Genomic DNA, 24,967 nt, shown 5'->3' with positions numbered 1-24,967 from the left:
CGCACTACATTCACTCAAGTAACTTTTTGAATAATTGTACTTGTCAAGAGTAGTTTTAATGGAACAAACATTTTACTCTACTTCAGGGGCGCTCACACTTTTTCTGCAGGTGAGCTACTTTTCAATTGACCAAGTCGAGGAGATCTACGTCATTCCTATTTATAATTTATATTTATTTATTTATGAAAGAGACATTTTTGTTAACAAGTTAATGGTGTTTAATGATAATACAAGCATGTTTAACACACATAGATTCCTTTCTTTCATGAAGACAAGAATATAAGTTGGTGTATTTGATTCTGATGACTTGCATTGATTGGAATTAGACAGTGGTGCTGATAACGTCCGCATTTTCAAATGAAGGAAAAAAAAAGTCCTCCTTTCTGTCCAATACCACATGAAAGTGGTTGGATTTGTCATCTCATTTGTCCAACTTGCATACTCGTTTTTAAACACTTTGTTATGAGAGTAGCATATGTGTGTGGCCCTTTAATGTCTGGCAGCAGGTGAGTGACGTCAGTGAGAGTGCGGGTGGGCAAGCAAGTGAGAAAGCGGTCGCTGAGGGGGGGGGGGGGGGGGAATACATTGGCATCAAACTCCGTAGCTTGCTAGCTTGTGCACGCTAGCTTTCTGAGACCCTTATTTTGTTAGCACAGGCAGGATGAAACAGGTCTTTTATGGTGAAGACAGGAACTGTGCAGTCGGTCTTTAGAGTTTTGACAGTAGGTACGGAGTCTCTAGAAATAAAATGTGTTTCTCTGCGTCCGCCCTGTTAGTGATTTTTTTCTTAAATATGAGCTCGCAGCAGCCAGCGTCATCTCACAAGATCCTCGGGTGCCGAGAATGTCAAACAACTGACGAAAGTGAAGTCTTGGTATGATTGATGATTGCTCATTTTTATGTCTATTTTTTAATGCCTGGCTTGAGATCGACTGACACATCCTCCGAGATCGACCAGTCGATCGCGATCGACGTAATGCCCACCCCTGCTCTACTTAGACATACCTTTTTAATCAGGCTTTTTACTGATCATGTGTTGGAATAATTATGTGTAAGTTATCACACAACTCTTATGCTTAAAGTTTGTTGCTATAGTTACTAGCTATTGTGCTCAAGCTGTACTTTTTCTGTCTGTGCAAGGACAAAACTACGGCAGTGGTCCCCGACCACCGGGCCGCAGAAGAATTTTTTATTCATTTTTTTTTTTATCAAATCAACATAAAAAACACAATATACACTTACAATTAGTGCACCAACCACAAAAACCCCCCTTTTTCATGATAAAAACGTCCCTTTTTCATGCCAGAAAAAAAAAAAAAAAAAAAAAGGATTCCACCCACCCGGGCCGCGGGACAAATTATTAAGCGTTGATCGGTCCGCGAATACAAAAAGGTTGGGGACCACTGAGCTACGGCATATGAAGGGTTGCCTCGTCGCAGATATTTTGTTTGTCTTAGCCCACTAACAATCAAGGACTTCAAGGACCTCAACCAAGATAAGACGACAGCACGCAGACGAAGCAGAGACAAGGCAATCACAAGGACTCAGCACATTCCGTCACATATTGTGCATACTGTACTATCTATCTATCTACTATCTACTGGAAGCTGTTTTGCATTAAATGTGTGGCCACACCTTTTTTAGATGTGGCCTCAGTGATGTAACCAGGGACCTCCCAAATAAATAGAAGAGCACGTGGGACTGTTAGCTCAGAGCGTGGTGAGAGATTGTGACTGAAATTGTAATCCCAAACGTCTCTCCTCATTGAGCCAAATTGAACTCTGTCTCTGCATGATTCCTTGCTTCTTGTCTGTTTAATAGATCCCATCAGTGTTTGAACGTGACATCAGGTAAAACTTTTCCTATGTTTTTGATTCTTGTATTGTATTTTCTATTAGTATCTTTTTAATGTGGTATTTTTTATTTTATCTATTGCTATTATTAATACTATTATTTCCCCAAAAATTGGTTTTATATTAATGTATTAGTTTTTTTATTTATTTTATCTTTAAATATATATATATATATATATATATATATATATATATATATATATATATATATATATATATATATATATATATATATATATATATATATATATATATATATATACATATATATATACATATTTTTTTTTTTAGATGGCAATACATTTTGGTTATTCTTCAGCGTGGATGCCTCAAGGTGGCCCTTTTCCCCATAACTCAGGGCCTTGCCATGTTTTGTTTTTGACAATAGTGCTCTGTGTAAGTGGGTGTTTTCATCCCTTCTGTCTTTTTTTTCTGTAAAGCACTTTGTGTTGTCACTTGCCTGCTCATGAAAAGTGCTTTATAAATAAAGTTTGATTGATTGATTATTTTCATAAAGAAAAATTATACTTTTACTCTGTTACATTTATTTACATCATTCTTGTACTTATTTAAAATCTGTTGATTACTGCTTGCAAAGATTCCTTAATTTGATTTGTTAAAGAGACCTTTTCCAATGGATATGGTCACATGACTTTGTTTCACCAATCCAACGTAAGCAATAGTGACCTATGACTCTTTTTCACTGATCAAACGTAGCCCAGCAGCCACATGACTGCATTCAAACACCACAATGTAAAAAGACGTCAGACGTCTTAAGCTGAAATGTTCAAATTTCAGCTTAAGAATTCCATTTCCAACTGGACAAAACACATTGGAGTAAGTTGGAGATGTTTTCTATGTTTCAGCTTCAAATTGCTTGCTTTTATTTGAGTCATATTACTCTAAAGTAAAGGTATTCTTCCAATTTTTGGCTACTCCACCCACCTCTGACTACAACCATTCCCATGTGACACTTAAATGCAGGAAGTAAACAAACTTTAAATGACAAAATGTTAGTAAACAAATAATTTTCGACTATTTTTTGGAACCTTGGAGACATTATGCCTTGTCGGTGTGTTGTCGGAGGGTGTAACAACACTAACAGGGAGGGATTCAAGTTGCACCACTGGCAAGAAATCTGCCGCCAGACCCCCATTGAATGTACCAGAGTGTCTGCACATTTGACCGGCGATGCTAAGGCAGACATGGCACAGAGATGTATGGATAACCTGCAGATGCATTTGCAACGATTAAGTCAACAAAATCACAAAGGTGAGTTTTGTTGATGTTGTTGACTTATGTGCTAATCAGACATATTTGGTCACAGCGTGACTGCCAGCTAATCGATGCTAACATGCTATTTACGCTAGCTGTATGTACATTTAAAACTAGATACCCACATTTAAAGCAAAACACTTACCAGTCGACGGATTTAAGTTGCTCCAGTGTCACAAGATGCGAAAGTCCTGATCGTTTGGTCTGCACATTTTACCGGCGATGCTAATAAGGCAGCCATGCTATGGGCCACTTCATTAGGTACACCCACGCTATGGCCGAATAGCGTCAATAGCTATTCGCTCAATAGCTTCAATTTCTTCTTCAATTTCGTTTTCGCTATCTGCCTCCATACTCCGACCATCCGTTTCAATACATGCGTAATCTGTTGAATCGCTTAAGCCGCTGAAATCTGAGTCTGAATCCGAGTTAATGTCGCTATATCTTGCTCTGCTATCCAGCAGTTGTTTGTATTGGCATCGCTATGTGACGTCACAGGGAAACCGATAGTGGTTTCGAAGATAGCGAAAATAAGGCACTTTAAAGCTTTATTTAGGGATATTCCGGGACCGGTAAAATTTTGAAAAAAACTTCAAAAAATACAACTAGCCACTGGGAACTGTTTTTTATTGTTTTTAACCCTTTTGAAATTGTGATAACGTTCCCCTTTAATAGGAAAAATATACTGTCAGAATTAATCATCAGTAATTAAGAGGGGTGTCAAAAAAAAGCGGTTTTCGGATTCATCGTAAATCTTAATTGTAACAATTATTTTCTTCAAAAAAATCAAAATTCCATAAAAATTAAAAAAATATATATATTTTTTCCATCTGTCCTGTCCAGCCACTCAGGTAAACCATATTGTTGATCTAGATATCTATATCTCCTGAACAGATTTATTTTAGAAAAGAAAAGAACAAAACTGGTTTTCTGTTAAGTAATATAGAAAATCATCAGAGCTGGTTATCTGTTTTATTGAGTAATGTAGTTAATCATAGAACTCGCATCCAATGTTATTGTAAAAAGTATTGAACCGGGAATCATTTTGAATCGAAAATCGATAATGGATTTAATTGTTGCACCCGAGAATCGAATCGAATCGTGTGGTACCCAAACATTCACAACCCTAGTAATATGGATTAATAAACACATTCACTTATCCTTACTAATTATGGATATGTTGTCCAAATGTGCAAAGTCACTTACCTGTTAAGAATGTCCGAAACAAATCCAACTATACAACAATATTATTGGTCTGATTAAGTTCGACTTACCCCACACAAATTCAAACGTGGGCCAAGTGACCGAATGACGTCGTCTGTCAGATCGGATTGCTCCGCATCCCAAACAAATCCGATAGTGACGATCTCCGGGCAGTTCATGAGAACACGGCGAATCTTGATGCTTTGACCGCAGTCTCGCTAAAAAAAAAAATAAAAAATTACAAATAAGCAAACTATGACATTCCCTAATGAAAGATACATGTTTTCTTATAATGATGTTCCGCAAAAGTGGGTGCAAGTAACGCCAGCCACCAGTAAACAATAGACGAAGATGAATATGATGATTAAGCAAAAGTCACTATTAACTACTAACATTAACATTAGCGTCGCTACTATTGTAACTTCTTCATCAAATATTCTAAGTCACAACTTTAATTACATTACCATAATGACTAACTTAAATAGTATGGTTGTTAAGAAGGTTCAAATTGGGCTTAAAACATCGCCTGTACAGATAGATAATGATCATGATATTTAGAATTACAGGTCCTATATCAGGGGTCGGGAACCTTTTTGGCTGAGAGAGCCAAGAATCTGAATATTTTAAAATGTATTTCCGTTAGAGCCATATCATTTTTTTTTTCAACACTGAACACACCTAAACGCGTGCATTTTTAAGTAAGACCAACATTACTAGAGTATAATAGGTCTCTTATTCTTTGTAATAACATTAATATTCTGAAGCTAACTGTGGAGGGGGCGTGGCCTGCGGGCCTGCAGCGAAGCGGGGTGTGCCAGGACCGGCCTCAAAATCAGCGACAGGTGCGTAGACAACCCACCTGGGCCTTGTTATCTAATCACTTGTCGCTCTGTTATAAGCAGCAGCCAGGAGGAGAGACAGGGTTGGAGCTGGAGCCAGAGTGCGAGCGAGAACGAAAGACAAAAAGACAATTGCTGGAAAGCAACTAAGAGACTTATTGAAAAATAAAAAAATATTGTAACCCTAAAACAGGCTTTCATGTCGGTGCTTGGTGGTCTGAAGAACCCCCAGGAGGGCAAGCCCTAAAAAAAAAATAATAATAAATAAAGCGCGGTAGAAAAAAGGATGGATGGATTCAAATGCATGAGCATGTTTAATATTTTGAACGTTATTTTTAACACTTTGATTACAAGAGAAATTAGTCATTACTTATTGTGTTAAGCAGTGTTAGCTCAGATTTATCCGAGAGCCAGATGCAGTCATCAAAAGAGCCACATCTGGCTCGCGAGCCATAGGTTCCCTACCCCTGTCCTATATTCTACATTTTTTTAAATACATTTTAAGTCTTGCTGGTCCCACAAAAGGGCATTAGGGCAAACAGTTTCAAAAATTCTATCTAATAATCTATTCAGGTGCTTTTAGTAAATCTGACTGGGAACAGGAGATTTTGTGAGTTTTGAGCTTTAATGCTAATGAGCAGTGTTGGCCCACGACTGTTTGCAACAGAGCATGTGGCTGAGAGAAGCGCAATTGTGGACTTTATCAATCAACCATCAATGTTTACTTATATAGCCCTAAATCACTAGTGTCTCAAAGGGCTGCACAAACCACTAAGACATCCTCGGTATGGCCCGCATCTTACATATGCACCGTAACTCTGCACTAGTCCAAGGTAATAGACATATATCAAACAATGTAACATTAAGTAGTGGGATAGAAAGACGCAAACGTTAGCAACAGTAGCATACCGTAGCTACGTGAGCTACAGTGCTAACACTAGTGTCACATTTGAGTAGGAACAGCTTGCTAGGTTAGCCTCTTTGCTGAAGAAAAACAAGATAATCTCACGCCTGTAGCTGACTGACTTAGTTGGCATAGCTATAGGCTTAATTTTAAGATGTGAAGCGAAGCCTCTTTTTTCTTTTATTTTTGCAATGTGGATATCCTACTTTTGTTTTCGGTTCATTTCTTTTGCCATAGTTACACATTTTGGGAAATAAATAGATATGCTGTACACAGGTCTGTGATCATCTGTGATCATCTAGCTAGGTACAGGTCAGAGGCAATGTCATGTTAATGAAGAAGCAAGTTTGGGTTTTTCACCATACTTTAAAAGTGATCGTACAAAATTTGACACGCTATATAAATATGCCCTTGGGACACCAGAGATGAGATGTGTGGCTCTCTGCCGGACCTAGAGAAGCCGTTTCTTTGAAAGAGCCGTTCAAAAGACTGGTTCTTGATCATAGATATTTTTTAAACTTTTAATTTGTTCTTTTGTTAATTAAATAAAACAATTACTGGTAGCAGTGGTAAGATAAAGTGTGGATCACAATCATTCAAAGGTAAAAAAAAATATTACTCTATTGGTGGAAATTATTGTGAAATATTTACTGTAATTGTATCTTTGTTTGGTTTTTATTGTAAACATTCCTTAAAAGTGTTGCCATTTGACAGTGACATCACTATTTTGAATTACCCCTCAACAGACAAACAACATTTTAACACTGCAAAACAAAAAAATCTCTCTCTCTATATATATATATATATATATATATATATATATATATATATATCCATCCATCCATCCATTTCCCACCGCTTATTCCCTTTTGGAGTTGCGGGGGGCGCTGGCGCCTATCTCAGCTACAATCAGGCGGAAGGCGGGGTAAACCCTGGACAAGTCGCCACCTCATCGCAGGGCCAACAAAGATAGACGGACAACATTCACACTCACATTCACACATTAAGGCCAATTTAGTGTTGCCAATCAACCTATCCCCAGGTGCATGTCTTTGGAAGTGGGAGGAAGCCGGAGTACCCGGAGGGAACCCACACATTCACGGGGAGAACATGCAAACTCCACACAGAAAGATCCACAGCCTGGAATTGAACACAGGACTGCAGGACCTTCGTATTGTGAGGCAGAAGCACTAACCCCTCTGACACTGTGAAGCCCCAATATATATATATATATATATATATATATATATATATATATATATATATATATATATATATATATATATATATATACATATATATCATATATATATATGTATATGAATATATATATATATATATATATATATAAATATATATATATATACATATATATATCATATATATATATGTATATGAATATATATATATATATATATATATACATATATATATCATATATATATATGTATATGAATATATATATATATATATATATATATATATATAATAAAAACATTAAATAAATAAAAGTGTATCGCTATGTTACTACTTTTTATTTTTTACTCTGACTCATATACATTAAAAAAAAAAACGGCTCCCAAAAAAACGACTCGTAAGTATTTATCGGTTCTTATCTGCCACTTAACAGAGCCATTCAAAAGACTCAAACCATCCGCGACTGTCACATCTTGAAGGGACACATAATTGCATAATAGCGGAACTTTAAATAGGCTCTTTAAACTACAGTATATAGGGCAAGTGTAAAACATTAATACTGGTTTAGCAAAGTGGAAACAGAGGGCCTAGTTTGTCCAAAGCTAAAAATAAACAAATACATATTAACTTTATTCGCAGGCTGACAAGAAACCTGAATGCACTACTCATAATAACACAATAATAATGTTTTGTTATGTTTGTGTTGCACATTTTGAAAAGAAAACTGGCAAGGCTCACAACACTGAGACAAGACAGCAGCAGCAGCAGCAGAAGAAGCAAATACAGATGAGAGAAAAAACAGAGGCTAAGCCCTTACTGCTATTTATATCCTAACACCATTCTGGCACCATCTCCTTCCTTCAAGTGCAGCACCACAGCAGAAAGAACAGCATGTACTCTTAAAAGTTCATTCACTTGTCATGGTGTGTCATTCCTACGGAAACGTGCAAACTGTTTAGCTGAGGGACTAAATCATTAATCGCTAGTTGGTGAACAAGCAAGCGCTCACTGGGGATTTGTTGTTTACAGGAGCTCGTAAAAGGAGCAGGCAGGCAATAAATGACATACGGGGCAGCTGCGGAGGTCGCCTGTGTTGTTTGCTGCCTGCAGCAATTCTCCAAACATGTCTGACCTGAGACGCTCCGTCCTCCCCGTTGTGCGATCCACCTGTTGGCTGTACACAGACAAACAGATGGTTGGCATTTTGGTAGACAACCCTCACTTTTGCACACTAAAGTGTAGGGATGGGTACTGTTCACACTTGATCTGATATGGTACTAGGGCTGGGCGATATATCGATATACTCGATATATCGCGGGTTTGTCTCTATGCGATATAGAAAATTACTATATTGTGATATTTGAGTATACGCTCTCACGCAGTTGCTTTTAGCTTCGGCCATTACACTGCATGCTTTCCCCAATCTTTCTTGTCTCTCCTTCTCACAGAGTATTAAAACAAGCGCACCTTCTTGCATACGTCACGTGTGCAATGTCACACGCTCCAGCGGAGCAGACAGGTAGCGACATTGTAACGTTAGCTGTGGTGCTAACGGTGCAGTGCGAGTGGTAATACGAGAGAGAGAAGGTGCGAATCTGGTAACAAATGAAGGAATAATTAATGTCCAGGAAAAACAGCACAGAGTCCATTGTCTGGCGGTGGTTTGGCTTCAAGCGGGAAGATGTTGAACAATTATGCAGCAAAAGCGTTGCTACAAAAAGTAGCACCACTGCTAATGTAGCATCATTTGAAAAGTCACACGCTAGAGAATGAGGAGTGCTTGAAACTCCGCATGTCAACAACTCCTTTCCGTGCCACACCAACAAAATGGCGAAGCAACTATTTCCAGATCAACACCGTATGAAAAAAATAGTCAACAACAGAAGGAGTTAACATCCGCAAGAACCTACCACATAACGAAGGACATACACTATTTGATTTCCTATTATGTAGATCATTTTTATTTGACAGTTATTGAAATATCTTGTGTGACATCATGCACAAACGTGCACTTTATTGGTTTTAAACTATTGTAGTGGCGTTCTGTACAAAAAGTGCACTTTAATTTAGTGTTGTTTGATATGTCATCTTAGTGACATCATGCACAAAAGTGCACTCATAGCTTGTTTTAAAATGTCTCTGACAATCTTGCACTTTCTGTTTTGGAAATTACTTGAAGTTTTATGCTACTGCTTAATAACTGTTTAATAAATACAGTTTTAGTAAATTGACTTAGTTGTGATTTTCCTCTCTGCATGAAGGATTCAAATAAGCATATGTTAATAAAGTATGGACAAGAATGTTTTAATGTAGACACATAGAATCATCATACTGCTGTGATTATACGCATCAAGTGTTCATTCAAGGCTAAGGCAAAATATCGAGATACATATCGTGTATCGTGACATCGCCTAAAACATATCATATTAATAAAAAGCAATATTGCCCAGCCCTATATAGTACCAATTCCTGGTAGCTGGGAATCGATACCGGTACTCATAGGTACCAATATTATATGTAAAGTACCGTGGTACTAAGGAATTAAAAACGGTACTATAATGCTTCTGAAAAATACCAGTTCCCTTTTTTTTTTACGGGCGTCACGTCATGACATTGCTAGTTTTATGAACAAAGGAGCATGTACGGCAAATACTTGCAAGCGGACAAAGTGTGTAGATAGAAAAGGGAGAATGGCCGCATTTTGGCTTAAAAACTAACAATAAAGGTGAAGCTCTAAAACTAAAACACCAATCAGCAAGAGGTGCATTTAAACATAGCTAGCTAGCGGCTAATGTCCATCCGCTGTCAGCAGTGTTATAGCTACTTCGAAATCAATAATCCTCGTCTCCATGGTGACAAATAAAAAGTATGTTTCTTACAAGTATCTAGTCTGGTCGTTAGCGTAAGCTTACAGCTATAGAGTGACATAACTTTGTTTTCCAACCACTGGAACGAAGAAAGTGAGCGTGAAGGAGAGGGCTGAGAAGAAACGGATGATATTCTTTGAATAAAGAAAGAAATCATCAAAAACATGACCGAGCGTTGTCGCCAACATGGCAGTTGGAGCGCAGCACTGCTATGAGGAGGAGTCATAACCCCAATAAAGGATGTTAGAATTATTTCTAAACAGAGGACATGTATTAATAGAAATATGGGGATGCTGCTGATGATGTGTTTGACGGAGATGCAGCTCGAAGAAGATACCGTAGATGTCTGCTCTCCAAAGTAAATACTGTACATTATTATTGCATTTAGTCATAAAACTACAGTAGTTGTTTGTATTCCCTTTTATACTATTGTTCTATTATACAATATTTGTGATCTAAATGTTAGTTTTTCTATTTCAAAGGCACTGTACGAGTTAAAATTGTGTTATTGGTCAGTTTGCTGGAAGTTTCCCGGAAGAGTTAGTGCTGCAAGGGGTTCTGGGTATTTATTCTGTTGTGTTACGGTGTGGACGTTCACCCGAAATGTGTTTATCATTCACAGTGTGGCGCATATTTGTAACAGTGCTAACGTTGTTTATACGGCCACCCTCAGTGTGACCTGTATGGCTGTTGACCAAGTATGCCTTGCATTGACTTGTGCGTGTGTGTGTGTGTGTAAAAGCCCCAAATATTATGTGACACGCTGTTAGTATGGAGGAAAAGCGGACGTGACGACAGGTTGTAGAGAACGCTAAAGGCAGTGCCTTAAATGCACGCCCCCAGTATAGTTGTCCAGGTAGAAAGCGGTAGAAATTCGGGAGAATGGTTGCCCCGGGAGATTTTCGGGAGGGGCACTGAACTTCGGGAGTCTTTAGGGAAAATTAGGAGGGTTGGCAAGTATGAGTATTAGCGGTGAATGCGGTGTCACAGTGGCACCAACGCTGTAGAACACCGGCGGGCCAGCGCTAATGCTAAATTGATATTGCCTCAAGGGCCAAATTAAATTACACGGCAGGCCAGATTTTGCCCGCGGGCCAGAGTTTGACACCCATGGTCTTGTCTTTTACGTGAATGACATAAATAATATTATGTTATATTTTATGGTAATGTGTTGATAATTTCACACATACTGTAAGTCGCTCCTGAGTATAAGTCGCACCCCTGGCCAAACTATGAAAAAAACTGCGACTTATAGTCCGAAAAATACGGTATGTCTGCAGATATTGCCATAAATGGTAATGCTTTCTCCGAAGACCTTGGCAAAACGCTGCTATTTTTTGTCAGTTCTAGTTCAAAAGTTGTCGTCAAGAAGATCTTTTTCTTGTTTTCTATCCTCGCGCATGCACGTGCATCCTGCGTTGTGGCAATTTCTAATACCAAGTAGTATACAGTTCTAACATATCTGTCAGTATACTCCATATGGATGCACTACAAAGTACTGTACAACATGGCTGACAAGGTGGAGACACAGGCGAAAAGGGCTTTGCCCACAAAACGGCGCATCTGGAAGAGACGGTCAGAAAGTGGCTAGAAGATGGTCTGTAAAACATCATCTTTGCAAAAGTTTGACCAAAGAACCACCATTACATGTTGTGTAAACCAGTGTTTTTCAACTTTTTTGAGCCAAGGTAAGTTTTTTTCATAAAAAAAATACGTAGGCACAGCACCACCAGAAAAGGTTAAAAAATTAAACCCTACCATGTTGTCGTCCCTCATTTTTAGTTTGTTGTTGTTTCCTGTGTGTAGTGCTTTAGTTCCTTTCTCGCGCTGTTATTTTGGTGACTCTTCCTGTTTGGTTGGTGTTCTCCTGTAGCAGCTTCACGCTTTCCTTTGAGCGCTATTGCCCGCACCTGCTTCTGTTTTTCGCAACCAAGACTATTTAAGTTGTGCGTACGCAATCCTTCTTTGCGGGGACATTAATGATTGTCATGTCATGTACGGCAGTGGTCCCCAACCTTTTTGTATCCGCGGACCGGTCAACGCTTAATAATTTGTCCCGCGGCCCGGGGGAGATTGTTTTTTTTTTGTTGTTTTTTTTCTTTGTCATGAAAAAGGGAGGTTTTTGTGGTTGGTGCACTAATTGTAAGTGTATATTGTGTTTTTTTATGTTGATTTAATAAATAAATAATATATATTTTTTTTTTAAATAAAAATGAATAAAAAATTCTTCTGCGGCCCGGTAACAATCGGGCCGCGGCCTGGTGGTGGTTGGGGACCACTGATGTACAGATATGCTTTGTGGACGCCGTCTTTGCTCCACACTCTGTAAGTTTTTGCTGTTGTCCAGCATACTGTTTTTTTTTTTTACCTTGTAGCCAGTTCAGTTTTACTTTTGTTTTACATAGCCATCCCTATGCTTCAGTGCCTTTTCCTAGCGGGACTTGCCTTTTGTTTATTTGTGGTTTAAGCGTTACATTCTTTTTTACCTGCACACTGTCTCCCGCCGTGCTCTGCATATTGGGACGCGTTCCAACTTCTACAAAGCAAATTACTACCTGCTGCCACCTAGTGATATGGAGTATTACACGAATACCCTGCCAAGCTCTAGACAGAACAGGCACTAGACAACGGCACATTATTATGATTATTGATTTGCAAAAAATATATTTTGGACCAATTAGGTGAAGTTGTATAATTTCCCACCGCACACCAGGCAATATCTCACTGGTGTAGACCACAAGGAAGTGTTTTAAGTTTTTAAAAAAATAAGAATTTGACCCCTTAAATGTACTACTGTAGTCCGCCAGCTAAGATGTGTTCAGACAAACAAACACAAATATAACTGCATTTCTTTTCACTATTGTACGATCGAGTAAAAATTGTATTAAAAATACTATTGTCAGTCAGTCAAAGCTAATTATTGTTATTATCTCCGTAAAACCAGATGTCAAGATTTGTTTTCTGATAAATTGTGCAGTTGTACCAAGAAAAGACACTGTGACTGTACAGGCTCCATTAAATGAATATATTGTACACAACGTTTTGTGTTGATAAAATTGTACAAGCAGTAGTTTGTGCACTTTGGCCTATATTCTATTTTTAAAAGTACCCACCATAGAGCAGTGGTTGAGACGTAGTGTACTAACTCTGTGAACGGGTGAGGGTCTGATGACGCACCACAGCAGCGGCACACAAACTGCAACAAAAAAATGTTGACATAATTACACCAATTTAGGAGTACTGGGGGGTGGAGGAGACAAATTAAAATGTTACCTGTTCGTAAAGCATCATTGCAAATTTCTGATGAGTAATGCAGGATTTGGATGAACAGGAATCCGTCACCGTGTCTGAGACAATGTGCAGATGGATGCGCTCCAAGATGTTTTCCTGATGAGAAAGGGCGGGGATGGTTAGTTTTAGGGGTGGGAATCTTTGGGCACCTAAAGATTCAATCTGATACAGAATCCATTCTTGATTCAACACAATTCGTGATTCAAATTCAAAACAATTCCCGCAATGTAATATTTGGTATGACAATTATAATGAAAGTTTTCCAAAAGAGGTTACAGGTTAAAAATGCTCCTTCTGGTTGCCTAAAAACGGTATATATATGTATACATATATATATATATATATATATATATATATATATATATATATATATATAGATGTATATATATATATATATATATATATAAAGGCTGCAAATCTTTGGGCGTCCCACGATTCGATTCAATATCGATTCTTGGGGTCGCGATTCGATTATATATCGATTTTTTTCGATTCAACGCGATTCTCGATTCAAAATCGATATTTTTCCGATTCAAAACGATTCTGTATTTATTCAATACATAGGATTTCATCAGGATCTACCCCAGTCTGCTAACATGCAAGCAGAGTAGTAGATTTAATCAAATAAAAAAGCTTTTATAATTATAAAGGACAATGTTTTATCAACTGATTGCAATAATGTAAATTTGTTTTAACTAATAAACGAACCAAAAATATGACTTGTTTTATCTTTGTGAAAACATTGGACACAGTGTGTTGTCAAGCTTATGAGATGTGATGCAAGTGTAAGCCACTGTGACACTATTGTTCTTTTTTTTTTTTTTTTATAAATGTCTAATGATAATGTCAATGAGGGATTTTTAATCACTGCTATGCTGAAATTATAACTAATATTGATACTGTTGTTGATAATATTCATTTTTGTTTCACTACTTTTGGTTTGTTCTGTGTCGTGTTTGTGTCTCCTCTCAATTGCTGTGTTTATTGCAGTTCTGAGTGTTGCTGGGTCAGGTTTGGTTTTGGAATTGGATTGCATTGTTATGATATTGCTGTGTAGTGGTTTGTTGGATTAATACAAATTTAAAAAATAATAATACAAAAACATAAAAAAATAAAATAAAATGAAAAATAATAATAAAAAAATCGATAAAAAAAAAAGAGAATCGATTATGAATTGCACAACTTATTCGAATCGATTTTTCCCATATACATATATATATACATATATATATATATATATATATATATATATATATATATATATATATTTTTTTTTTTTTTTTTTTTTTATGAGTGTGTGTGTATATATATATATATATATATATATATATATATATGTGTATATATATGTATATTCCTTTTTTTAACATTATGAATCGACTTAGAATCGTGATGAACAAAAATCGCGATTCGGATGTGAATCGATTTTTTTGTACACCCCAATTACAGTAGGAAAGGGATTCGTATGGCCCCATTTGTCGGATTCATATGGGCCCATTTTTTGCCGTTTACCTAACACATGAAACGTGACAAATTGACTGTTGAATACCTTAAAATGTCTTTTGTGGAAATTCCAACTTTGACCCCAGCGCCAGTTGCTATATAGAGTGGCGCATTCTATCCTTTTCAGCAGACTGTGTTGCAAATTGATTAACCCACCCCCTTCCTTTCAAAGCGAGATCCACCCAGGAATAGAGCCATATTAATTAATTCCCTTCTATGACATTGACTCCACGTGGTCCACTAAAAGGCAGTAGGACCGTGTGACTTGTCCAAGCCAATCAGCAAAGAAATAACAATGGAAAAGTTGTAATATTAAATACAAAGATGTTTAATAAGTATAAATATGAGAAAATTATGAAAGAAAATATGCATGATAGGAAAACTTACCCTGTCCTATCTTTGCTGTGTGGGCCATTAAAACATTTGAAACAACAAGTGGTCATGCAAAATGTGACCTACTGTAATTAGAAATACTCGGGTTTATTTTAGCTCGCTCGCCAATACAGTCTGAAGTGTTATTGTGAAATCCCACTGACTGATTTCCATTTTGAGAGGAACACCAGCGAGTGTGTACTGTAGTGTTTATGTAGTGTTCCATGCAAATTCACTTCCATTTTAAAAGCCCACAGTGTTCTAAGAGCCAAAGGTACAGTGTCAACATACAAAGCACTCGGCAGCGTCGTCCATGAGGCCAAGTTGGAAGCGTTGCTCGTCCTTGAATGTTTCGGCGAGGGCGTTCCGCAGGCTGTCCGAGGGCAGCACGCGCTCACGACTCTGCTGGAACTGGCTGAATATGCTCTGAAAGCCAAGATAAAAAATTATAAAAAAACATAACTCATCAGTAAAGCGACCATAGTAACGTTTAGCAACACGTTACCAGCGACCACTGCAACAAACCTTCAATGCGCAGAAAATGCAGGAGTCACCAAGGCAAAAGTGCCCGGAAAGGTGCCGCAAACTTCTCCTGAAAATGTCCAGCTGCCAAAGCACCTTGAAGGGATGGACAACACTGTAAGTGCTATGATTTTCCCACGATGGACAATACTGTAAGCAATATGATCTTCCCATGATGGACAACGCTGTCAGTGCTCTGATTTTCCACTGATGGACAATGCATTGCTATGATCGTCCAATGATGGACAATGCTGTCAGGACTATGATTTTCCACTGATGGACAACGCTGTCAGTGCTATGATTTTCCAATGATGGACAATGCTGTCAGTGCTATGATTTTCCAATGATGGACAACGCTATAAGTGCTATAATTTTCCCATGATGGACTATACTGTAAGCAATATGATCTTCCAATGATGGACAATGCTGTCAGTGCTATGATTTTCCAATGATGGACAACGCTATAAGTGCTATGATTTTCCCATGATGGACAATACTGTAAGCAATATGATCTTCCATTGATGTACAATGCTGTCAGTGCTATTATTTTCCACTGAGGGACAATGCTGTTATTGCTATGATCGTCCAATGATGGACAACGCTGTCAGTGCTATGATTTTCCACTGATGGACAATGCTGTCAGTGCTATGATTTTCCACTGATGGACAACGCTGTCAGTGCTATGATTTTCCACTGATGGACAATGCTGTTATTGCTATGAGCGTCCAATGATGGACAATACTGTCAGTGCTATGATTTTCCACTGATGGACAACGCTGTCAATGCTATGATTTTCCACTGATGGACAATCCTGTTATTGTTATGATCATCCAATGATGGACAACACTGTAAGTGCTATGATTTTCCAATGATGGACAATACTGTACGCCAGTGGTCCCCAACCACCGGGCCGCAGCCGGTACCCGTGGCGCGATTGGTACTGGGCCGCAAAATAATTTTTTATTAATTTTTATTTTTAAAAAAAATAAATAAATAAATATATATATATATATTTTTTTTTTATTAAATCAACATAAAAAACACAATATACACTTACAATTAGTGCACCAACCAGAAAAACCTCCCTTTTTCATGACAAAAACGTCCCTTTTTCATGACAAAGAAAAAAATAAAAAATAAATTAAAAAAAAGGTTTCCCCCCACTGCCCCCACCCCCGGGCTGCGGGACAAATTATTAAGCGTTCACCGGTCCACGGATACAAAAAGGTTGGGGACCACTGCTGTAAGCAATATGATCTACCAATGATGGACAACGCTGTCAGTGCTATGATTTTCCAATGATGGACAATACTGTAAGCAATATGATCTTCCAATGATGGACAACGCTGTCAGTGCTATGATTTTCCTCTGATGGACAATACGAAGGTGTGGGTTCCCTCCGGGTACTCCGGCTTCCTCCCACTTCCAAAGACATGCACCTGGGGATAGGTTAATTGGCAATACTAAAATGGCCCTAGTGTGTGAATGTGGTTTGTCTATCTGTGTTGGCCCTGCGATGAGTTGTGGTGACTTGCCCAGGGTGTACGACGCCTTCCGCCCGATTGTAGCTGAGATAGGCACCAGCGCCCCCTGCAACCCCAAAGGGAATAAGCGGTAGAAAACGGATGGATGGATGGATCCATTGTCAAATCACTGTTGTTGCTGCTGTACAACGATTGAGCAATTACAATTTCAGAGTGCCCAGAAAGTGGCCATTTCAGTGAAAAACTAACATATAGTCAGCAATGGCGAGCTAGCCTGACAGCCCAAACGCTACAAGCAGCAAACTCGCTAGCTTGTACAACATAACTCACTATTATGTTAAATCCGCTATGGACTGGACTTTCACAATATTATGTTAGACCCTCTCGACGTCTCCCCTAGAGGGTGTTGCCCACATATGCGGTCCTCTCCAAGGTTTCTCATAGTCATTCACATCGACGTCCCACTGGGGTGAGTTTTTCCTTGCCCTTATGTGGGCTCTGTACCGCGGATGTCGTTGTGGCTTGTGCAGCCCTTTGAGACACTTATGATTTAGGGCTATATAAATAAACATCGATCGATTGATTGATTGATAACAGTAATGAATGACTAAACAGTATTATATATCGTTATGAATGAAGGACTAAACAGTATTATATATTGTTATATAGCGGGTTTACCTGAACGGCGCTGTTTAGGAAGCAGCTATTCTGTCCCGGTTCATTCAGGAGGCCTTTGGTGAGCGCGAGAGACAACATGCTGCCAGGCTGGTAAGATTTCTTCAAGCCTCCTCCACCTGCAGGTTTCTTAAACATCTTAACCCATGCCATGGGGTTAGAGCTCGCAGCTGTGGAGGGGAGACAACAAGGGATAGATGTAAAAAAAATGTATAATTATAAACTTTTTATGATGTAAATTGGTCTGCTTAAACCAGGGGTGTCCTAACTTTTTCTACTGAAGTCGACAGGCAGAAGAATGAAAAAATTGCCGCAGCCATTTTGTACATCAAAAATGCTAAAACCAATTCAGTAAAGGATAGTATACTTTAAATTAGGTAAGTATCGACATCTTAGCATTGTGTTATAGGTGACGAAGCAAATTAAAAACAATATATATATATTATTATGCATTTTATTTATAGTTAGAATATGAAAAGGGCCCCTTCTGGACACCACTTATTTAAATCACAGACATGTAGAAAATACACTTGCTGGATACTGACTGCAGTTTTACAGCAGGCCTTTTTCCTCGACAAAATACCTAATAATTGATATATAAGGACAAAACATTAGTAAATATGTGCGGCTCAATACTAAAATATCGATACTAGAGCTTTATGCTCTAATATCAATTCTCAAATCAAAATATTGATACTTTCGATACTTCACTTACTTGAAAATATATGTATCATTACTAAAGTTGTCCCGATATCAATATTTTGGTACCGATACCAAAATTATTTCGATACTTTGTGGTACATTTCGATACTTTTCTAAATAAAAAGGACCACAAAAAATTGCATTATTGGCTTTATTTTACCAAAAAATCTTACTGTACATTTAACATATGTTTCTTATTGCAAGTTTGTCCTTAAATAAAATAGTGAACATACAAGACAACGTGTCTTTTAGTAGTAAGTAAACAAACAAAGTCTCCTAATTAGTCTGCAGACATATGCAGTAACATATTGTGTCATTTTCTGTCACATTTAGTTGGTGACGAACCCCAAGATGCAGAGAAGGCGGCAGGCATTGTGTAAGAAAACATGATTTAATTTAACACTAAAACAAAACCAAACAAAAGGGTACAAACAAACAAACTTGGCTATGAACAAAAACACTTACTGTGACACGAAGGAACTATGGCATGAGCAGAGTGAACAAAAGTAGACACAGCTAAAAAGATAAGTAATAATGACATTGACAGGTAGTGGTGACAATAAACCAGCCCTGACTGGAGGACAAAGCAGGTTTCAATAGGAGCGGGCTGATTGAAACCAGGTGTGACCAGGTGCCAATCAGCCACAGCTGAGGGGAAACAGCGCTCAGGGAGAAAATCAGGAAATGACCAAAATAAAAGCGCTGACAGGAAACAAAGACATACACAGAGGAAAAACTAAAACAAAACCTAACTGTCAGGGACAAGCCTGACAATTTTCCATTCTATTATTTTGTCAACATTATAAAGGACAAGTGGTAGACATTTAATTAATAATCATCTTGTTCAATTACTATTAATATCTGCTTGCTTTCTCTTTTAACAAGTTCTATCTACACTTTTGTTAAAATGTAATAATCACTTATTCTTCTGATGTTTGATACTTAACATTAGTTTTGGCTGATACCACAAATATCGGTATCAATCCGATACCAAGTCGTTACAGGATCATACATTGGTCATATTCAAAGTCCTCATGTGTCCAGCGACATATTTCCTGAGTTTATAAACATAATATAAAAAATAAAAAAAACAAAAGAAGATGTTGCGATGTCAAAAATATCGACGTAATCATAGCAGTATCAACTAGATACGCTCTTGTACTTGGTATCATTATCGTAGATGTCAGATGTAGATCCACCAATGGCGTTTGTTTACATTTTGACGCCGGTGAGCTTCGGTGTGTAGTGAAACCTGTTTAGCTACTCTTTGTCCTGCAGGGATGATACTTTGCGAGGATTAGTGATTCAAAAGTAGCTAGACTATAAAAATGGGACCCATTACCTCCCTGCTTGGCACTCAGCATCAAGGGTTGAAATTGGGGGTTAAATCACCAAAAATGAGTGCCTGGCGCGGCCACCGCTGCTGCCCACTGCTGCCCTCACCTCCCAGATGGTGATCAAGGGTGATGGGTCAAATGCAGAGAATAATTTCGCCACATCTAGTGTGTGTGTGACAATCATTGGTACTTTAACTTTAACTTTTAAAACACTGCAGACACCGGCTGGACTTTAGCCGCGAGCTCGACAGGCATGTCTTAAAGCACTTTTTCCGGAGAGTGTTTCAGTGTTACAACTTCACCTTTATCGTTAGTTTTGTAAGCCAAAATACGTCTGTTCTCCCTTTTCGGTCTACACCCATTGTCTGTTGGTAAGTACTCCGTGATTGTACGCTACCAAACATGGTCGTCTGCTCGTAAACAAGCACTGACATGACGTGACGATGCAGTATAGTACCGAATAGGATTCATCAGTATATATATATATATATATATATATATATATATATATATATATATATATATATATATATATATATACAGACCCCGTTTCCATGTGAGTTAGGAAATTGTGTTAGATGTAAATATAAACGGAATACAATGATTTGCAAATCCTTTTCAACCCATATTCAATTGAATGCACTACAAAGACAAGATATTTAATGTTCAAACTCATAAACTTTTTTTATTTTTTTGCAAATAATGATAATAAACTTGGAATTTCGTGGCTGCAAAACGTGCCAAAGTAGTTGGGAAAGGGCATGTTCACCCATGTGTTACATCACCTTTTCTTTTAACAACACTCAATAAACGTTTGGGAACTGAGGAAACTAATTGTTGAAGCTTTGAAAGTGGAATTCTTTCCCATTCTTGTTTTATGTAGAGCTTCAGGCGTTCAACAGTCTGGGGTCTCCGCTGGCGTATTTTACGCTTCATAATACGCCACACATTTTCGATGGGAGACAGGTCTGGAGTGCAGGTGGGCGAGGAAAGTACCTGCACTCTTTTTTTACGAAACCACGCTGTTGTAACACGTGCTGAATGTGGCTTGGCATTGTCTTACTGAAATAAGCAGGGCCGTCCATGAAAAAGACGGCGCTTAGATGGCAGTGTATGTTGTTCCAAAACCTGTATGTACCTTTCAGCATTAATGGTGCCTTCACAGATGTGTAAGTTACCCATGCCTTGGTCATTAATGCACCCCCATACCATCACAGATGCTGGCTTTTAACCTTTGCGTCGATAACCGTCAGGATGGTTCGCTTCCCCTTTGGTCCGGATGACACAATGTCGAATATTTCCAAAAACAATTTGAAATATGGACTCGTCAGACTACAGAACACTTTTCCACTTTGCATCAATCCATCTTAGATGATCTCGGGCCCAGGGAAGCCGGCGGCATTTCTGGATGTTGTTGATAAATGGCTTACGCTTTGCATAGTAGAGCTTTAACTTGCACTTGCAGATGTAGCGATGAACTGTATTTAGTGACAGTGGTTTTCTGAAGTGTTCCTGAGTCCATGTGGTGATATCTTTTAGAGATTGATGTTGGTTTTTGATACAGTGCCGTCTGAGGGAACGAAGGTCACGGTCATTTAATGTTGGTTTCCGGCCATGCCGCTTACGTGGAGTGAGTTCTCTAGATTCTCTGAGCCTTTTGATGATATTATGGACTGTAAATGTTGAAATCTCTAAATTTCTTGCAATTGCACTTTGAGAAAAGTTGTTCTTAATATGTTTGACTATTTGCTCACGTAGTTGTGGACAAAGGGGTGTACCTCGCCCCATCTTTTCTTGTGAAAGACTGAGCATTTTTTGGTAAGCTGATTTTATACCCAATCATGGCACCCATCTGTTCCCAATTAGCCTGCAGACCTGTGGGATGTTCCAAATAAGTGTTTGATGAGCATTCCTCAACTTTATCAGTATTTATTGCCACTTTTCCCAACTTCTTTGTCACGTGTTGCTGGGATCAAATTCTAAAGTTAATGAGTCTTTGCAAAAAAAAAAATGTTCATCAGTTTGAACATCAAATATGTTGTCTTTGTAGCATATTCAACTGAATATGGGTTGAAAATGATTTGCAAATCATTGTATTCCGTTTATATTTACATTTCACACAATTTCACTCGAAGAGTGTGAAATATATATATATATATATATATATATATATATATATATATATATTATTCATTGTTTGAAAAAAAAAGAGTTGCATTTCAAGCAGTGTTATCATTATAGCACATATAGTGTTTACTTAAAGGCTTGTCCTGCCTGCACCAAATGGCTGCTGCATATTTTCTAGCATCGGTCCAAAGCAGGCAGTGTGGCCCAAACATGCTAATATTCAATCTTGTACAAATTATTGCTGCTTTACTGGCAGCTCAGCAGGATTATGGTCATCATCGCTGCATGGCACTGTGAACCATGGCGCCATAACAAGTTGACGTTGATAGAAGTTCATCTTGGACACCGTTTTTATTACTTCACTAATGCAAATGAGTGAACTGGACGTGTGCCAGATGAATCATTGTCATATCCTTTACCTTCTCCCGACTGCGGGGGGGACTTGCTGCCGTTGGACATGGCGGGCTGGTGCAGTGCTTTGGCCTTTGGCTCCGTCCATTTCATCCCCACGCTCCTGCCGAGCGCTTAGTTGAAAGCATGGTCACGATTAGCCACAGGGCATCTCCATAAATGCCCTTCTAGACATTGAAGGGCCACTAAAACATAAAGGGGGAGAAAAAAAGTTTAAAAAATGAACTAATGTTCACAACAGATTATTTTCTCGCAATCACTGATTGAACAATTCATTATTATACCTCAATCATGGCAAAAAAAAAAAAAACTTCACAGTACGGGTTTGAAGGCATGCTTCTTTTCAAACTTGTCTCATTTAAGTCCGTGTAAACATGATAAGCATGAGGAAAATTCACGTTGCAGTTGTAAACTAAATACTATTAAAGTTCTAAAATTGATTGTAATTAACTTCTATTTACACATCCACGCTGCGATGAGATGGCGACTTTTCCAGGGTGTACTCCGCCTTCCGCCCGATTGTAGCTGAGATAGGCACCAGCCCCCCTCCCCCACACCCCCACCACCCCCGCGACCCCAAAGGGAATGAGCGTTAGGAAATGGATGGATGGATGGATGGAAATTACATTTTTCGTATCAAATGGTTTAAGTCAGTCAAAAAAGGTTGATAGTTTGAATCAGGACTTTTTTTCAGGCAAATTGCACTTGAAATATATTCTGTTACACAATAAAACAATGTTAATAAAGTTATTATTTATTGTAATTTTAACTATATTTATTTATTTTTTATTTAATGTTAATAAACCCAAAGCAGCTGAGATAGGCTCCAGTACCCCCGTCGACCCAGAACGGAACAAGCGGTGGAAAAATGGATGGATGGAAGGAAATGTTTACGATTTCGTATGGTGCAGAACCTAAGAGGCAGGACAAGAGGCCAACGTGCAATTCCAAAGTCTTTATTCCAAGGAAAAATTTTAAAAAAAGGCGATGGTAGCGAAGGAGGGAAGCACACCATGGACAAAACACACAAAACACACATGTACTGGTGGTCATACCGGGCACAGCGGGGCCAACCGTACAGGCGGGAGACATCGGTGCCAAAGCAGGAAGGAGCGAGTCACAGGAAAAAAGCCAGCGGCGAAGAATGACGTCTGAACAGGAACGAGAGCACTAGGCATGTGGAACCGACGACTCCCAACTAGTCAGCTAAAATAGCTCTGCTGTAATTAGTGGCCAGTGTGCCCAGAATCAATGCCACCTGAGGATTGTCCGACTATAGGACGAGAGGGAGAGAGAGGAGAGGAGAGCGAACACACCAGACAGCAGGTAATCATCACAGCCCCCCCCCCTCCCCCCCCCAACAAACGCCTCCTGGTGGCTTACCTGTCTTCTCTGGAAAACGGTGATAGAACTCGGAGAGTAGACGTGGGTCGAGGATGAGGAACCTAGCGACCCACGGGCGTTCCTCAGGACCGTACCCCTCCCAGCCAACCAGTAACTGAAATCCCCTGCCCCTCTTTCTCACATCCAAGATGGCCTTGACTGTGATTGCAGGGTGGCTGTCGATAAACCTAGGAGGTGGGGGCAGCACCCCTGTAAGGCTGAGGGGATTTGAGGCTACTGGCTTGATGCAAGAGACAAGGAAGACCGGGTAACACTTGAGGGAATCCTGGAGGCGAAGCTTGACTGCGGCGCGGTTAATGATACTGATGATGTGGTATGGGCCGGTGAATCTGGGGGTTAGTTTCTTGGAGTCTGTAGCAAGAGGCAGGTCACAGTAAGAGAGCCATACTTTTTGACTCGCCTGGTAGTCTGATGGAGGCGTGCGATGACAGTTAGCATGACATTGGTTCCGTTCATAAGTTCTGGTCAGCGCGGCTCTTGTGTTGCGCCATGTCAGACATGCTCGCCGCAGGTGGGACAACAGGGAAGGGACCACGACCTCTGACTCGAGGGAAAGGAATGCTGGTGGCTGGTACCCGTAAGCCACATGGAACGGTAACAATCCTGTGGCCGAGCAAATGAGGGAATTGTGTGTGTACTCAATACAGGGAAGTTTGGCTGACCACGTTGAAGGCTGCTGGTGGCAGAGGCATCGGATGGGTGCCTCAAGGTCTTGGTTGGTGCGTTTCGTATGCCCGTTACTCTCGGGGTGGTAGCCAGAGGACAGACATGGTGATGCACCCAGGGACCTGCAGAATGCCCCCCAGACTGACGACGAAAACTGAGGGCTCCTATTGGACACCATCTCTGTGAGGATGAAGTGAAGCCGAAATACTTGATCCACCAGCAGCTGGGCTGTCTCCAATGCTGATGGTAACGTGGTGCGTGCAGCAAAATGAGCCATCTTGGAGAAAGGTCTATTATAGTGAGGATAGTTGTGTTACCATTAAAGAGAGAGGCAG

The 24,967-nt window shown here is 39.1% G+C and overlaps 1 protein-coding gene across 2 annotated transcripts in view; it reads right to left on the bottom strand.

The window, feature by feature from the left end:
- Positions 1–24,967, bottom strand: part of usp53b (ubiquitin specific peptidase 53b) — a 109,270-nt gene that overhangs the window by 44,614 nt on the left and 39,689 nt on the right. For both annotated transcript variants that reach the window (XM_061911844.1, XM_061911845.1), the window contains exons 2-9: positions 22,571–22,747; positions 17,989–18,155; positions 15,830–15,922; positions 15,596–15,730; positions 13,412–13,525; positions 13,252–13,334; positions 8,340–8,445; positions 4,403–4,549 (exon numbers count right to left, since the gene is read on the bottom strand). In XM_061911844.1, coding sequence (XP_061767828.1) covers positions 4,403–4,549; positions 8,340–8,445; positions 13,252–13,334; positions 13,412–13,525; positions 15,596–15,730; positions 15,830–15,922; positions 17,989–18,155; positions 22,571–22,655 — 930 coding nt within the window. In that variant the 5' untranslated portion in view covers positions 22,656–22,747. The remainder of the gene's footprint in view (positions 1–4,402; positions 4,550–8,339; positions 8,446–13,251; positions 13,335–13,411; positions 13,526–15,595; positions 15,731–15,829; positions 15,923–17,988; positions 18,156–22,570; positions 22,748–24,967) is intronic.

Source organism: Nerophis ophidion, linkage group LG01 (assembly GCF_033978795.1).
Source record: "Nerophis ophidion isolate RoL-2023_Sa linkage group LG01, RoL_Noph_v1.0, whole genome shotgun sequence".
Taxonomy (NCBI): domain Eukaryota; kingdom Metazoa; phylum Chordata; class Actinopteri; order Syngnathiformes; family Syngnathidae; genus Nerophis; species Nerophis ophidion.
The sequence above is the reverse complement of the archived record's forward strand: the minus strand, read 5'-3'. Positions and strand labels throughout refer to the sequence as shown.